Raw genomic sequence first — 17,753 nt, 5'->3', positions numbered from 1 at the left:
GATGCACCACCAATGCAGTGACACGCCCACTTTTTGGGGACTGTCTTGCCGTCCCATCTATGTGCCGCAGTGGTGGGTGTAAGGGGGAGTTGAGAGGCCTTCTGTCCAGTGGCGTAACTAGGGTATTTGGAGCCCAGGGCAAGATGAAAAATGGAGCCAGCCCCCCCTCTCCCTATGTGCACGTGCTGAAGACACGTGTGTCAAAATTTCGGCGTGGCCACTAAAAAAATCAGGCATGTCAACATGACACACCCCTTTCTAGTCACTCTGCAATATGCTACCCATATTCAGGAAATTGGCTAGACCTATTCCTGAGGCGCGGAGTCTAATGTGCCGGCGGTTTTCACCAGGGACCCTCGCAAGAAGGTATGGACTTGGCTGTGTCCGACACCCAGGTCACCGCCCTCAGGTTAGGTTTCCCTATACAGTGTGATATCTTGGGGTAATTAGCTCGGTAGCTCGGTAGAGGGTAGATTGGTGCAGTGTTTAGGTGCTTAATGAGGGTCCACACACAGCTTTCAAGTAAATAAATGATGCTTTACTTTCCAGCATGGAAAGTCAGGAAACAGAAAATCATAAACAACCTAGCCCCTATATAGGGTGTCTACTTACTTCTTGAACCCTCTCTCTAAGGGTGCAGCTAGTCTGCCAATAAAGTCTCAGCCTGCTTCTCTGCAGGTCTATTGCCGGCTCCAGCCTGGCTTGGCTGCCACAGCTATACAAACACAGTCTCTGTGCCTTCCCTGTATCCTCCAGGTATACAGTAGGCCCTGGTTTCCTCAGCCTGCAGCCCAGCTGCTTCAATGTAACACAGTCTGAGAGTTTTGTGGTCCCCCCTGCCTCCTGCAGGTACAGACCCAGGCCTCCTGGCCCCCAATGGCTTGCTTAGCTTCACTGGGCTATCTGGCTGCCACAGTCCCACATAGACTGTCTCCCACAGCAGCCTGACTGGTCTGCCTTCTTATCAGCCCACACCTGAGCTCTCTCCACAAGGCAGCCTTTAGGCATCTTCCCAGAATCCTTTTCTTTGTGTGGGTGGATCTCCCCTGCCCCACACAGAATCTGCTGCTCACCAGTGCCATCTCTGGTGATACTGCCACAACAGATACTGGCAAACTTGGTCGGTATGCAGGAGACTTGAGCATAGTCGACTAGCCGGGTCAGAACCAAACAGATGAGACGGTACCAGGGAGCAGACATAAACGGGTCACTGGGAATAGCCGAGGTCAGAACCAGATATCAACGTAGAACCAGGGGTCAGGCACGAACAAGCCAAGGTCAGAACCAATTATCAGGATATGCACAGGAATGCTGGAGTATGGTAATGGAGCCTATACTCTGGTACTGGAGTGCTCCCAGGAACTTCCTTATATAGGTCAGAGTTCACACAGTCTCCAATCAGCACTTCCCTAACTTATGTGCCTGTCTCTTTAAATCTTATGCAGAGCGGAGCACGCTCCTATGGGAGCCGCGGCCGCCTGCACACAGCCGCTGGAGGAGGGGAACAGCTGACAGCGGGCGCCGGGGATCTCCCGCCCGCTGTCCCACGCCGGCCCGGACCCCAGCGCCTCTGGACCAGGTAATCAAGACCCGGATTCGGCGACGCTGTGGCATTACCCCCCCTTCTATGGGTGGGCACCGAACACCCTACAAATAGCTTGTTAGGAAACTTCTGACGGAACCTTCAAAGGAGTTGAGTTGCATGAATATCCGATGCCTTAACCCAAAAACGTTCCTCTGGCCCGTATCCCTTCCAATCCACCAGAAATTGAACTGAACCTCGAGACATTCTGGAATCTAAAATCTGTCTAAACTCATACTCCTCTCGATGGTCCACTGGAATTGCAGTGGGAGGGTTGCATTGTCTCGAATATTGATTAAGCACCAATGGTTTCAGAAGAGAGGTATGGAATACGTTGGGAACCCTATGAGTACCTGGAAGTTTTAAGCGAACAGCTACCGGATTGATGACCTGAAGAATCTGGAAGGGGCCAATGAATCTGGGAGCAAACTTCATGGTGGGAACCTTTTATCGCAAGTGCTTAGTGGATAACCAGACTTTATCACCGGGGTTCAGCACAGGACCCTTCCTTTTCCTATGCGCTACCCGCTTATACCTAGAAGAGGCTTTACACAAGTTCTTTTTCACCTCCCTCCAAATCCTGAAGAAACAACTCGCTGTGCCACCAACAGCTGGGAGAGATACTGACTGAAGAGCTGATACTTCTGGTATCACGGGATGTAGCCCATATTGGATGAATAATGGAGCGTACCCCGATGACTCATGGTACAAATTATTGTGAGCAAATTCGGCCCATGGCAGCAAGGAAACCCAATCATCTTGATTAGCTGAGACATATATCCGAATGAACTTCTCCAAATCTTGATTTATGCGCTCTGTTTGACCATTAACCTGAGGATGGTATGCAGATGAAAAACTGAAGTTGATGTTAAAGCATTTACATAACGCCCTCCAGAACCTGTAAAATTGTAAATTGTACACCACGGTCTGAAACAATGTCTTTGGGAAACCCATGCAGCTTGAAGATTTCCTTTATAAATGCTTCAGCCAACCTCAGAGCCGATGGTAACCTTTTTAATGAGACAAAGTGAGCGACCTTGGAGAACCTGTCCACCACTACCCAGATTTATTAAACCCTGGCAGGAGGGTAGATCTGTGGACATAAAGACCCCGCAGGAAGTTGAGGAGGCACCTTATGCTGAGCACAGATGGTACAAGCTGCCACAAAGTCCTTGACATCGCATCGTAAATTTGGCCACCAATAACTCCTGAGGATCAGTTCCAAAGTTCTCCCCACTCCCGCATGACCTGAGTTTGGGTGCTACAAATGTTTTCCCTGGCGGGATCTTGACCTTGGTAACTGCAACACAGCACCCCGGATTTAAAATTGGTTTGTCTTCCTTTACTTAGTCTTCCTGGGCAGAATTGAATGCTCGAGACGGGGCGTCAGCTTTAACATTCTTGCAACCTGGACGATAGGTAATAACCAGGTCACAACGGTCAAAAAACAGCAACCATCTGGACTGGCGATAATTCAGGCAATGAGCAATGAGCAATTTTGAGATAAGTGAGGTTCTTATGATCGTGTAAACTGTCACCGGAAATTTTGCACCCTCCAGCAGATATCTCCACTCTTGCAATGCCAGCTTAATGGCTAATAACTCCTTATCCCCAACTGTATAATTCTTTTCTGGAGCAGAAAACTTACGGGAAAGGAACCCACAGGAGTACCACTTGCCCCACTCATCCTTCTGTGACAGTACCACCCCAACTCCCACCGTGGAGGCGTCCACCTCCAAGAAGAAAGGCAGATCACAGTCAGGTTGTCTTAGAATAGGAGCTGACATAAAGCACTGTTTTAAAAGAGCAAAGGCCTCTCCGGCTGCAGGGGATCATCTCAGAGTTTCTTGTCCTCTCTTGGTAAGCGCAGTGATTGGGGCTGCTATGATTGAGTAGTTCTTGATAAACTGGCGATAGAAATTGCAGAATCCCAAAAAGCGTTGTATTGCTTTCAACACAACAGGGCGAGGCCAGTTAGTAATAGCAGCTAGTTTTGCCAGGATCCATCTGCAGGCAGGAACCAGAAATAATGTATCCCAGAAACGTTAGCACTTTTTGCTCAAAGGAACATTTTTCAAGTTTGCGAAACAACTGGTTGGCCCGAAGTCATGTCAGCACTTCACACACATGCAGGCGATGACTTGGTACATCCTCTGAGAATATTAGGATGTCATCTAAATTTACCACAAAGTATTTATAGAGCAAGTCCCTAAAAATGTGATTCACATATTTTTGGAAGACAGCTGGAGCGTTGCTCAACCCAAAAGGCATGACTAGGTACTCGAAGTGACCATCACGAGTATTGAAGGCTGTCTTCCACTCATCTCCAACGTGAATCCTGATCAAATTATAGGCCTCGCGAAGATCTAGCTTGGTAAAAATCTTGGCTCCTTTAATTCGATCCAAAAGTTCGGATATCAGAGGTAATGGAAACTGGTCTTTGATGGAAATAGCATTCAGGCCCCGGTAATCAATGCATGGCCTCAGGCCTCCGTCCTTTTTATTGACAAAGAATAGACCGGCAGCCGTGGGTGATTTGGACTCCCTGATGAATCCACGTTCCATATTCTCCTGAATATACTCAGTCACTGATTGGGACTCGGGAAGTGAAAGAGGAAAAGTTCTTCCCCGAGGTGGCTCTTTCCCAGGTAATAGATCAATAGCGCAATCCCAGTCTCTATGAGCAGGAAGTGTCTCAGCGGCTTTCTTACTAAACACATCTAGGGAGGACCGGTATGAAGCTGGAAGCTGAACTTCTCGAGAGATGACTGAACTCCGAATGGCTTGCTGGGGATGTTTGACGGATGACAAACAGGAACCATGGCATCGAGGACCCCACGACAGAATTTGAGGTTCCTCCCAATCTAGCACAGGTGAATGCTTACGGAGCCAAGGAAGACCCAAGATGATAGGACTCTCGGCTGACTGAAGTATGTAGAATGCTATTGCTTCTCGATGGAGAGCCCCTACTTGCATGATAATCTCTACCGTCCGAGAGTGGATGGGCGCTGTAGGATGTTTATTCCCATCCACCCCAATGAGACTGAGAGGTGTTTGGAGTGGCATAATAGGAATTCCTAGCTCTTGAACTTTATTAGACATAATGAAGTTGCCATCGGCACCTGAGTCCAGGAAAGCCCTAATGACTTCAGAGAACTTTCCCAGGACCAGTGTCACATCAATGAAGAACTGGGTAACTACACGGTTCTTTGGGGTGTGTTGAAATGTACCCAATCTGACCACCCCTCGATCAGTTAAGCCTTCCAGTTTTCCGGACGCTTTGGACAGCCGGAGAGAAGATGACCTGGTTCACCACAACATAAGCAAAGTCTGTTTTTAAATCTCCTTTCTCGCTCTGCGACAGGAAGGCAAGATTTCCCAACCTGCATGGGCTCTTTTGGAGGTTCCACTAGAGGTTCTGGAGGTGCCGTGAAACGTGGAGCAAGCTTAAAGGTAAATAGACGAGACTGCTCCTTTTCTCTTGTTCTCTCCTTATGGCGAAGATCCACCCGGATACACAGGGAGATCAAATCACCCAAAGAAGTTGGCAGTTCCCTGGATGAGAGTACATCTTTGATCTGATCGGACAAACCCTGCATGAATGCGGCAACTAAAACTTCGTTGTTCCATCCCAATTCTGAAACAAGGGTTCGGAACTGAACAGCATACTGTCCTGCAGATTGATTTGCCTTGTCTCAACTGTAGAATAGCCGATCCCGCAGAAGTTATTCGACCGGGCTCATTGAAGACTCTCTGGAAAACCTGCAGGAACTCTGCGCTATTGTTAACCAGAGGATCATTTCTCTCCCATAATGGAGAAGCCCAAGCCAAAGCCTGACCGGACAGCAGCGAGATCACGTAAGCCACTTTCATTCTTTCTGACGGGAAATTTGCTGATTGAACCTCAAATTGAATTAAGCACTGGTTCAGGAACCCTCGACAGTCCTTTGGATCCCCATCGTACTTCGTGGGATTCGGAATGCGTAATGGTGCAGAAGCACTTGCAGCCTGTACAGTCACTCTAGGAGGTGGGACTGATTGTGTCGGTGCCGGCACTGACTTATTGCATTAAGGTCTGCAGACACTGCAAAATCTGAGCTAGATCTTGTTCTTGCTTCTCGACTCTAGCAAGTAGGTTCTCGAGTAAGTCTCGGGGCGATGGGTTACCAGCAGCATCCATGTTTTTGGGCCAGAGTATTCTGTCACAAACTCTCGGACAGATTGTGGATGTTATCCGTATTTAGGGAATTGGCTAGACCTATTCCTGAGGCGCTGAATCCTATGTGCCGGCGGTTTTCATCAGGGACCCTTGCAAGAAGGTATGGACTTGGCTGCATCCGACACACAGGTCGCGGCCCTCAGGTTAGGTTTTCCTATACAGGTCGGTATGCAGGAGACTTGTGCATAGTCGACTAGCCAGGTCAGAACCAAACAGACTAGACAGGTACCAGGCAGCAGACATAAACGGGTCACAGGGAATAGCCGAGGTCAGAACCAGATATCAACGTAGAACCAGGGGTCAGGCAGAATCAGAGTCAACAACAAGCCAAGGTCAGAACCAATCATCAGGATATGCACAGGAGCGCTGGAGTATGGTAATGGAGCCTATACTCTGGCACTGGAGTGCTCCCAGGAACTTCCTTATATAGGTCAGAGTTCACACAGGTCTCCAATCAGCACTTCCCTAACTTATGTGCCTGTCTCCTTAAATCTTATGCAGAGCGGCGTGTGCGCTCCTGGGAGGCGCGGCCGCCTGCACACAGCTGCCGGAGGAGGGGGAACAGCTAACAGCGGGCGCCGGGGATCTCCCGCCCGCTGTCCCACGCCGGCTCGGACCCCAGTGCCGCCGGACCAGGTAAGCAAGACCTGGATTCGGCGACGCTGTGACACGTATTCTGTGCGATGAAGCAACAGTCCAACTGACTGATGCAATTTGGCTGCTGCATCGCACCATGTATGGGCCTGATGTCGGCCCAAGCACGCTCCTATGGGGTCGTACATCGCATCTCCTGATCGTGCTGTAAAACCAATCAATCAGGGGATGCGATGTGCGATCCCATACAGCGCTATGCGGTCGAGGCAGGGGGGAGCCGGCATATCGGGCGAACTGAACCCGATCGCACTGGGTGTGGGGACCGCCCGATATGTTGGACGTCGGATCCCCTGTCGTCTCGCACAGTGTATGGCCAGCATTATGAAATGTCCCCAGTAGCAGTGCCCCCAGTAGTGATCTTCCCCCTATGCAGTTGCCCTTATACAGTGCCCCCCGTAGTGGTTCTCCCTATTCAGTAGTGATAGTGTCCCTGGCCAGTAGTGCTTAACACACACACAGACATACATACACAAAACACTGACTTATGTGAATCCCCGCTCCTTCTGCTTCTGCCGCTGTCTTCTCCTCCGTCCTCCCGCTCGGTACTATGAGAAACGTCATGACGTCTCTCCCATCACCCACTGCAGGAGCCAGAAGGCGGAGCTCATGAGTGAGCTCCATCCCGGCTCTGGCAGTGGGCGCAGCAGCCAATGAGTCTGTCTGACTCTCATTGGCTGCTGAGACACACATCGCCGCTGGGTAGTATGAGTGTACTACTCAGCGAACTCACTGCGGTCCGCACTACACTGATTGACTAGAGCGGACCTGTACCGTGGCCAGCGGCGCCCAGGGCACGAGTCCCGGCGGCCCTGCCCTAGTTACGCCACTGCCTCTGTTAATAGAGCAAGAGGTGAATACATTGCGTGCACATGTGCGAGCGTCTATTCACGGGACAGAAGGACTGGGGGCATGATCAGCAGTTATTGGAGCACTGGGCATGCCCCCTGTGTGAGGAACACGGAGGGCATATCTTTCAGATATACCCCCTTGCCATGAGGCCACACACCCTAATTTTGGTAATTTGCAAAGGTCTTGGACTTTACCTGAGAGAACTTGGGAGGTAAATATGTACATTGCATTACTTTGCAGTTAGTGTTAACTCGGAATGAGACCCTTAGGGCTCCATTCATTATGTTAATAATCGGGGTCCGATTGGACCCCGATAATTAACATTTCAACTCGTGGCGAGCGCCAGAGCAATTCATCATTGCTCCGGCATGGACAAAGCTGATCCAAAAATCAGCTGTCTCATGAAATCTTTTCACTTCTGTGCGCAGGCACACAAAAGTCCCGGCGTCTCCGCTCTCCGCCAGGAAGGAGCTGAACAGGGACGGTGGGATCCAAAAGGATCCCTCTTCTTAACCCTGGACTCCTTCATGTAGGGAAGGAGCAGGTTGCGGAAGCAAATGCTATCTGAAGATGGCGAGTGCGCCCGCAGTCAAGTTCCGAAAAAAATTGTATTTTCGGAGCTTGCTGAATTCTGTCCCCATTCTAGTGTATAAGGAGTCAGGACAACGGGCCATTTCGGGAGAGTAAGGTAAGCAGGAGACATTTGTGATATCTCCTGCATTACCTTTTTGATGAATGGGCCGAAAACTTACATTTTCACCTGTTTTTGTAGAAATGAAGGACCTCATTCAGAGTTTGTCGTAACGGCCGCACGGTCGTACGCCACCAATGTTCGCTAAACTGCGCATGCGTAAAGTTCGCAATGCGCGTGCGCAACCTAGCTGCTACGATCAGAAATTTCTCTCTGCTTGAACACAGCCAGGTCGGTAGTTTGAGTGACAGATTGAGGTGTTTGTGGGTGGTAACAGGGGAAGGTGCTTGAAAACGGGGGAGTGGAGATCCGAACGCAGGCGTGCCTAATTATGCGAATGGCGTTTTATGGGAGTGCATAATTAACAAAGTTTTGTCATGGTACACGTGACATGGGTGGTTTGTACACTGACCTGATTGTAGTGCTTAAGAGAGGGTATGGTCAACGTTAAGCTCTTCGACCAGTTCCGATGGTTCCCGATGGTCTCGATTAATCCTTATATGCCCGGACATGACGTGTAATGCGTACGAGAAGGGGGCGTATTTTTTGTCTTACGGCCGCATCTCCTCCCCTTGGTCGGCCAGCTAACAATCCGATCTTAAGAACGCAACTTGCGAGAGCATCATTTGCATATCCCTTTTACCTTACGACCGTGCGGCCGCTACGACCGACTCTGAATGAGGTCCTAAGTTTTTGTAAAAATTATAGAAATTAAAGTTTCCTCAGTGTGAAACATGGAGAAATAGAATCTTGCTTGCAGTTTTGATTCAAAGCCCTGATGACATAAAATATAAATAAACCCCCCCCCCTGAGCTTCAGAGTCAGACCCTGATTGCTCCATGTATAAGGATAATTAAACTTGAATTGTCACTTTGATAAAAGAACGCTCAAAAAAAGCATTTATAGATTTCGGATGTCATACCAGTATTCTCTCTTTACCTACACATAATACAGATTTCAGACACTTTCAAACAATACTGGACATTGTGTATACAACCAATTTAAGCAATTATTTAATCCATTATACCTCTTTTTTAAAATATATCTGCAATTGTTAGGACACTTGTTTTTAATTAACTAAAAAAAACATCTCTAGTTAAATTTACCTTTCCCTTGCATTTGTATTCTCACCTCATGATGTCGTAGCTGGAAGCTTGTTCCTTCGTGATAGCAGTTGTACGTTCTCAGCAGAGACAATAGCTCAGACCTGGATGAACAGAAAATAAATAGGACACTAGCTATGGTGCACGGAGCTGGTGACAATGATTTGCAAACATCATTTCTACAGAAATGTGACAAGATTTAAAAAAAAAAAAAAAAATGTATTTCATTCTGCACTTATGAGAACACCAATACAATAATTGTACAGGATGAGTCTCCCATATCCAAAATGCTTGGGGCCAGGGGTATTTTGGATAATGGAATATTCCGTATTTTGGATTATTTGCATATCATAATGAAATATCTTGGGAATAGGACCCCAATACACACACAGAATGCATTATATACACCTTATACACACAGCCTGCAGGTAATTTTATACAATATATTCAATCATTTTGTGGACCAAACAAATATTTTATACAATATTTGTAATAATTTGTGCCTTAGACAAAGTTTGTGTACATTGAACCATTAAAATTCAAAGGTTTCATTATCTCAATCAAGCCAAAAAAAATCCGTATTTCGGAATATTTGGATATGGGAGACGCAACCTGTATATGTATTTTTTGATTTGTATAGTATATTGTCTTTTATTAATGCTCTTAATTGTGGTACCGCACTAGTTAAAATTATTATTGTTGATACTAAAATAGACTATTATTTTATAATAAACTGCTACTCATGTTTATACCAGCGCAGTTTATTATTTTTTTCCAGTGTATATGTGGGGTTAGCAATTTTTCCCCTTTTTCTTAATCACTGCAGGTTTTTCTTTGTGTGATTCATGTACACTTACCTGTCCGGCATCTTCCGGTAAACTGTCCTTCCACAATCCCTGGAAGCAGCGCGAAGACAGACATCGGGAGTCTGACATGTCTTCTTCGGACTGCGCATGCGCTGGCGTCTGAAAGCAGCATGTCACGTCAGACCTGCTACAAAGGATGCTGGTCTACAGTGTGTGGCTTTGCAATTCCGTCCCCTGCTGAAACAGGCCCCATGTCCTCATTCTTATGTCAACCTAATGAACATGGTGAATGGAGACATATACCTAACCCAATGTATATGACTCTGAATCACCCCATAGTTGCTCAATGTTGTGCATGCAGCCTCTGATACATGCACAGTTGCTAAAGACCGTGACATCCCCTCTGTGTGGGATTTACTGATCCACTGACTAGTTGTGAGATTATGCATTTACATGAAAATGTAGGAGTAGATTACATTTGAAAACCCTCTCTGACAAAAGGTTTGGAAATTCCCCTTTTTGAGCAATATAAGAGGAGGAATGCCTATGTAGTTATATTGCAGTTGAACCAAGTATCTGCATCTTGAGTGAGAGAGGGTCCCTGCTAAGAACAAGAGGGGGAGTGCTGCCAGCCACAGTAAAAGGGCACAAGAAAGAGACGCTGCAGTGAGAGGCCGTGGCAGAATCCAGAGCCCAGCAAAAGCCGGATCCTCACCTTCACAGGTACCCTAGAAGAAATGATCCAGGTGTACAGCATGTGTTACAGAATGAGATGGGCGAGATGCTGCAGGTCGTGTGGCATAATTCGGAGTCCTTGTATTCGTGGAAGCCCCCTGAAAAGTGCCCCGATGGTGAGAGGAGGGGGTATTCTGCATAAGCAGTGTGGCCTCAAAAGCAACAGTGTGGAGGTTGTTAGGATCCCCAGTGAGAAGGGGATTTAGCGCCCAGAGAGAGAGTCCCTGTTAGAGAGACTTGGTGCAGGAACCGCGTGTGACAGTCTGCTGTGTGCCATAGTGAGTGAGACTGCAACCCGTGATGCTGTGGCCCTATTGGTCCGCAAATGTCCTGGGGGTATATTTACTAAAGGCCAATTTTAATTGATTTAAAATTGAGTCAAATCTTTCAAAATTGATCAACATTGATTTCATGTTTCTGGCACTAAATCACACATTTACGTTTGATTTTTATTTTATTTTTTTAAAGTATTAAGCTGCATACACAGACAACAATTTTGTTACCAACGATTTTCTGAACGATTTTCTGTCAGATTATCTGTCAGATTTTGTAATGAACGATTTTTTTGAACTACAAATAATTTTTGCATATTAACTTAATGAAAATTGTTGAGTTGGTCAGTCTGACTGAACTACAAACGTGAACACGCATGAACGATAATCGTTCATCGATAGTGAACGATTTTTTTCAACGATAAACGATATCGTTAACGATGATCGTTCAAAAAATCGCTGTGTGTGTATGCACCTTCAGAAATTGTGTGATTTAGCTCCAGAAAGACAACATCGACAACATTTTAAATAAATCAATCAATTAAAATTTACTTTTAGTAAATATACCATTTGATATGTATGGTTGCCTATTTTACAACATATGCCACTGTAACAAAGTACTGTGCTGGTGAGAGTAGAGTGCCCTACTGTGGTCTAATATAACCGATATGATTAATGTGTAGGAGGAGTTGGAGAGATAAGCAGGGGCGTAACTAGGTCTTTAAAGGCCCCATAGCAAAAGTTTTAAGGGCCCCTAGGTACCACCCAATGGTGAAAAATGCATATAACAAATGTAACTTTAACAAGGAAGATTGCAAGGTACAGAGTAATGGAGTAGGAGCACTAGTGTGCAGAGTGTGATTCATCAAATAAGATAAATAGGTGCATAAGGGCACATAGCCAATTTCATTTTGGGAAAGTACAGTATAGGAGCAGATGGTGGCTCAGAGCTGCCCATCTCTGGGTCACCATCTGCTCCTATACTTTTAACAGGATCCATGTTGCCCTTTGGCAGAGAAGTCTATTATTCTTAAGCACTGTAATGAAAGGGATCACACACATAGGAAAACAAAAGAAAAAAGTATAATACTGTAGACTGTAGTAATAATACCCACATCGCCTCAAAGTGGTTCTAAAGCAGCAGGAGGTTGGCCTTGGAGTTGGTAAAGAACTTTTAACTTGGCACTGTAAATGTGTCTGCTCACAGGGATCAGGATGTGTTGCTACAGTACCATGCCACATAAGAGTGTCAGGCTATAGCTCTGGTTCTATGACTCTGTGGGCCTGATTCAGAGCCGGACGCTCTGAACGAGCGCCCGCTCTGAATCAAGGCGTTTTTTTTTTTTTTTTTTTTTAATAGTGCGGCCTTTTGGCCACTCACATAGCTGTGGGTTACCACCCACAGCTTATGCAAGCGTCCACGATGATGGTCGTGATGGTCAAGACCATCGCGACCATCGGGCTTGCGACGAGACCCTTGCGGTAGTGTCTCGTGGCCGCAAGCCCTGGAGTGCTTTTGGATCTATCAGAGCCAAAAGCACTCCCACTGACATCACTAGTGATGTCAGTGGGGCCGGCCCCAGACGGTAGGCGTTGGGCAGCCGTCTGGGCAGCAACGCCCCCGTCACGCCCACCAAAGGTGGCATGCTGTCACTCACCATCGACAGCACGCCCCCTTTGGTGCGAGACCCATAACGACGGCTTGGCCGTCGTTATTCGGGTCTCGCGCATGCGCACGACGGAGCCGCCTCCGTCGTGCACATGCGCACTTAGGCAACATCGACCCGCTTGCGAGCGCTCAGCGCTCGCGAGCGGGTCTGTATTAGGCCCTGTGTGTGAAGGACATTGCATGCATCTGTACACATTGGGCTGTCAGCATGTCTATTGTACACAAGCTTGGAATGTTATCTATGTATTTAACCACCCTTAAACTGTAGTTGCTATAAGGCCATACCAGAGGGACAAAAATAACAATTATAAATAGCTTATGCTTGTCATACGTGTAAGTGCTTTGTGTTACCCTTTATGTTTGTTTTACTTTGTTGTAGCTGAAAGCTCAGGTTTTCCTGTTCTCCTGGCAGCTCTATTATTTTTTTTTAAAAAAACCAATCCATCTAAATTCATCTAATTTCTCTAATAGATTTTTAGGGGTATTCAATATGGAGCGAAAACTCAGTTTTTGCGATGTCGTCATTCTCGCAGGTTTTGGTTTTACACTGTATTCAATTTCAAAGACTTTTCGCAGGTTTGAAAAGTCTTTGAAAAAAAACGGGGATAACTTTTCACCACTGAAAAGGTGGCGAAAAAAGTGCAGAATTGGGGTTTAGGGGTGCAGGCTTAAAAAAAAAATAGCCTGCACCCCTGAGAATGACATTTTAAAAATAACTGTCAAAAAAAAAAAAAAAATAGGGACACCCCAAAAAATGTATTTAAAAATTGGGGTAAAAAAAAAAAATGGGAAAAAATTGTTTAAAACTAGGGAAATAGGTTCAGGGCTGTTCTGTAAGTATGCGGCAAGTGTTTTCTAGAATAGATTATTAGCGGCAGGTGCATAGTTGCAGAATTTTAAAAAAATTACTTTAGGGACAAAAAATATGCTAGTACCCCTTTTAATGTACCTCAAATTTGATGGGACCACTTAAAAAAATGAAAAAAATAACCTAAGTGCTCTTCTGCATCACTTCTTCAATGTCGGGAAAAAAACACCTGCCGCAGCTATTTAAATCCCCAACTTTCATTTGCAGGTTAAAACAGGGGTACCCATAGTGATCCCCCATGTTTTTACAGCTTTAGGGGGGGTCCTACAATTCATTCCAGGTAAATTTCGTTTTTTTTTCGCTGATCCTACTTCGCCGGGTCCCGTTTTCGTAGTTTTCATATTGAATACGGGGATAAAGCGGGCGCACGCCCGATACTTTATCCCAGGAAAATTGCCGATATGCAGCGTAAACTTCGACAGCGAAGTTTACGTTTCATATTGAATACCCCTCTTTGAGTCTTCACTTTTCTGCAATGTTCCAATATACGCCTGGTAGATGGATGGACACCAATTGCTGAATAGCTCATTCCTACCTTAATATATATTTGTTGCTGTTGATCCTCACATAAAGGTTTGATTCACAATCTCCCATCCTTAGAACTCCTGATGCTCCTGCAATAAACAGAAAGTATATAACACACTGAAACAATAGTAGACAGGCTATGCTGCAACTATAAAATGGGGTTTGATTAGTAATGCCTTGTATTAGTGAATCTGCAGGTTATTCAGAACATAAAGAATGTTTAAAAGGTAGCAATCTTGGGTGGGCCTGTAATGATGAGGACCTAAAAACTGGACTTTACTACAGGTATACACCTGATGTTGTGAACGAAGCCCAAAACATGTTGAACATTGCTTTGGCAGCTGTTAAAATAGAGATCAGTACTTTTTATAGATATAGGGTAGATGTACTAAGCTTTGGAGAGAAGGGGAGGGAGATAAAATACCAACCAAACTGTAATTTTCCAAGCACAGGCTGTAAAGTGACAGGAGCTAATTGGTTGGTACTTTTTCTCTCTCCACGGCTTTAGGACATCTTCCCTTCTCTATAAAGTGTTAAAACATGTTATCACATTGCAGCAGGTTTTGGACATCAAAAAAAAATATTTTATATTATATATATTACACACACACACACACACACACACACACACACACACACACACACACACACACACACACACACACACACACACACACACACACACAGTCAGGTGCATAAATATTGGGACATTGACAGAATTTTCATATTTTGGCCTCTATTCACCACCACAATGGCTTTGAAATGAAACAAACAAGATGTGATTTAACTGCAGACTTTCAGATTTAATTTCAGGGTAATTACATCCAAATCAGGTGAACGGTGTAGGAATTACAACGGTTTCGATATGTGCCTCCCACTTTTTAAGGGGCCAAAAGTAATGGGACTATCAACTCAAAAGCTATTTCATGGACAGGTGTGGGCTATTCCCTAGTTATTTCATTATCAATTAAGTAGGTAAAAGGTCTGGAGTTGATTCTAGGTGTGACATTTGCATTTGGAATCAGTTGCTGTCGACTCTCAATATGAGATCCAAAGAGCTGTCACTATCAGTGAAGCAAGCCATCATTAGGCTGAAAAATCAAAACAAACCCATCAGAGAGATAGCAAAAACATTAGGCGTGGCCAAATCAACTGTTTGGAACATTCTTAAAAAGAAAGAATGCACCGGAGAGCTCAGCAACACCAAAAGACCCAGAAGGCCATGGAAAACAACTGTGGTGGATGACAGAAGAATTATTTCCCTGGTGAAGAAAAACCCCTTCACAACAGTTGACCAAATCAAGAACCCTCTCCAGGAGGTAGGTGTATATGTGTCAAAGTCAACAATCAAGAGAAGACTTCACAAGAGTGAATATAGAGGGTTCACCACAAGATGTAAACCATTGGTGCGCCTCAAAAACAGGAAGACCAGATTAGAGTATGCCAAACAACATCTAAAAAAGCTATTACAGTTCTGGAACAACATCCTATGGACAGATGAGACAAAGATCAACTTGTACCAGAGTGATGGGAAGAGAAGAGTATGGAGAAGGAAAGGAACTGCTCATGATCCAAAACATACCACCTCATCAATGAAGCATGGTGGTGGTAGTGTCATGGCGTGGGCATGTATGGCTGCTTTAGGAACTGGTTCCCTTGTATTTATTGATGATGTGACTGCTGACAAAAGCAGCAGAATGATTCTGAAGTGTTTCGGGCAATATTATATGCTCATATTCAGTCAAATGCTTCAGAACTCATTGGACGGCGCTTCACAGTGCAGATGGACAATGACCCGAAGCATACTGCAAAAGCAACCAAAGAGTTTTTTAAGGCTAAAAAGTGGAATGTTATGCAATGGCCAAGTCAATCCCCTGACCTGAATCCGATTGAGCATGCATTTTACTTGATGAAGACAAAACTGAAAGGAAAATGCCCCTTAGAACAAGCAGGAACTGAAGACATTTGCAGTAGAGGCCTGGCAGAGCATCACCAGGGATGAAACTCAGCCTCTGGTGAGGTCTATGCATTCCAGACTTCAGGCTGTAATTGCCTGCAAAGGATTTGCAACAAATTATTAAAAAGTGAAAGTTTGATTTAGGATTGTTTAGTTTGTCCCATTACTTTTGGTCCCTTAAAAAGTGGGAGGCACATATAGAAACCGTTGTAATTCCTACACCGTTCACCTGATTTGGATGCAATTACCCTCAAATTAAATCTGAAAGTCTGCAGTTAAAGCACATCTTGTTTGTGTCATTTCAAAGCCATTGTGGTGGTGAATAGAGGCCAAAATATGAAAATTCTGTCAATGTCCCAATATTTATGCACCTGACTGTGTGTATTATATTCCAATATACACCTCCATGCTTGCAGACTTCTATATTCCACTCCCCAGGAGAAGCCTGGGGAAGAGAAGCAGGTGGGCGGAGTTGGGGGTCAGGGGCCAGCCGAGTTGCACCATTAGGCCCCTAAATTCTCAGAATCTTGTCATTAGTCCTGTCCCCAATGCATAGACCCGCCAATACCCGGTAATCTCCCCATTCTGCCCACTTCACTAGGAAGTGGGCAGAATGCGGGAGAATTGCCTACCCTTCCAGGGGTGCGGGGGGGAGTTACCCAAAAAATCGGGAGCCTTCTGGGAGAGTAGGCAAGTATATTCTACCGTGATGGTGAATCTAATTTTGAAAGTGCATTTCATAGTAATTAAAGCATGTGCAAATAAAAGCCCTCAAGGCATACTGGCCTACTTTTGAAAAGACATTTCAGGGAGTTTGAGAAGCAAACACCTATAAGCGCGGCATTAAATTGGGCGTGTACTGCTACATCTGAGAGGCATGCCTTAAAATGAATTTATATACAAATTGAAATGAGCCCCAAAATAGTTCGAAAGATCTAATCGGTGATGAAAACACACTAATACTTATCACAAAATACATGTAGCCATAGGGATCATAGGGCCTTATATCCAATGCAGGGAAATGATACCATATCAATTTATATAGCTCAGTTTTTTTTTTTGTTTTTTTTTTCTTAACAGCTTCATAATGGGGGTAAGGTGCAAACAGGGAGATTGCTACTATTTCAGGGAGTCTTTCTTACAATCAGGGAGAGTTGGCAAGTATGCCTCAAGGATTGGCAACCTAATGTAATATTACAAGGTATATGAACATAAGGCTTTTTGACAATTGAACAACAACGTTAGACATCTACCAATGCATATACTAAAACTATCTTAACTCAAGAACTCACTTCAATCTGTACAATGCTTCATCTATACAACAATCTGTCTGTTTTATTTGTTTTCCAGTTACATTACAATTACAATTTCAAACATAAATAAATAAACAGGCCCACCTTTTGTGGCTAGCATATTTATTAATTCCTAAACAACCATTTCTGATGAACAAAAATAATTTTGAAATATAATATAATTAAAAAAAAAAAAAATTTATTTTTACATCCCACATGTGATTTGTACCTGTCTCGTCCTGGGCGCAAGAGACTAGTTTAAAGTTGGATCATTCGCTCAACTATACTTATCTACTTTTTCTGGATGTTTGGGGAGGTTACCAAATCTCAGGGGTCTCTCCCAGACGCCCATAAGAGTAGTGAAATTGGAACCTAGTTACACTCATGTAGCCGCTAGTGGAGATCTGGCTGACATCTGTGCAGATCCGTGTCAATTGCACCTCGTTCAGCCTTAAAAATAGCCGGCTGATTCTATGACTCCGAATCTGCTTCTTTGTTTGGAAAACTGGAATGCACAGACCTACCTTGTAA

At 45.0% G+C, this 17,753-nt stretch overlaps 1 protein-coding gene across 4 annotated transcripts in view; it reads right to left on the bottom strand.

Moving 5' to 3' along the window:
- LOC148521554 (ras association domain-containing protein 4-like) overlaps positions 1-17,753 on the bottom strand; it is a 251,148-nt gene that overhangs the window by 84,364 nt on the left and 149,031 nt on the right. For all 4 annotated transcript variants that reach the window (XM_088474964.1, XM_088474963.1, XM_088474966.1 and 1 more), the window contains 2 exons: positions 13,984-14,062; positions 9,127-9,202 (listed from right to left, as the gene is read on the bottom strand). In XM_088474964.1, the coding sequence (XP_088331090.1) occupies positions 9,127-9,202; positions 13,984-14,062 (155 nt within the window). The remainder of the gene's footprint in view (positions 1-9,126; positions 9,203-13,983; positions 14,063-17,753) is intronic.

This window comes from Taudactylus pleione, unplaced genomic scaffold (assembly GCF_031769625.1).
Source record: "Taudactylus pleione unplaced genomic scaffold, aTauple2 ptg000157l, whole genome shotgun sequence".
Taxonomy (NCBI): domain Eukaryota; kingdom Metazoa; phylum Chordata; class Amphibia; order Anura; family Myobatrachidae; genus Taudactylus; species Taudactylus pleione.
The sequence above is the reverse complement of the archived record's forward strand: the minus strand, read 5'-3'. Positions and strand labels throughout refer to the sequence as shown.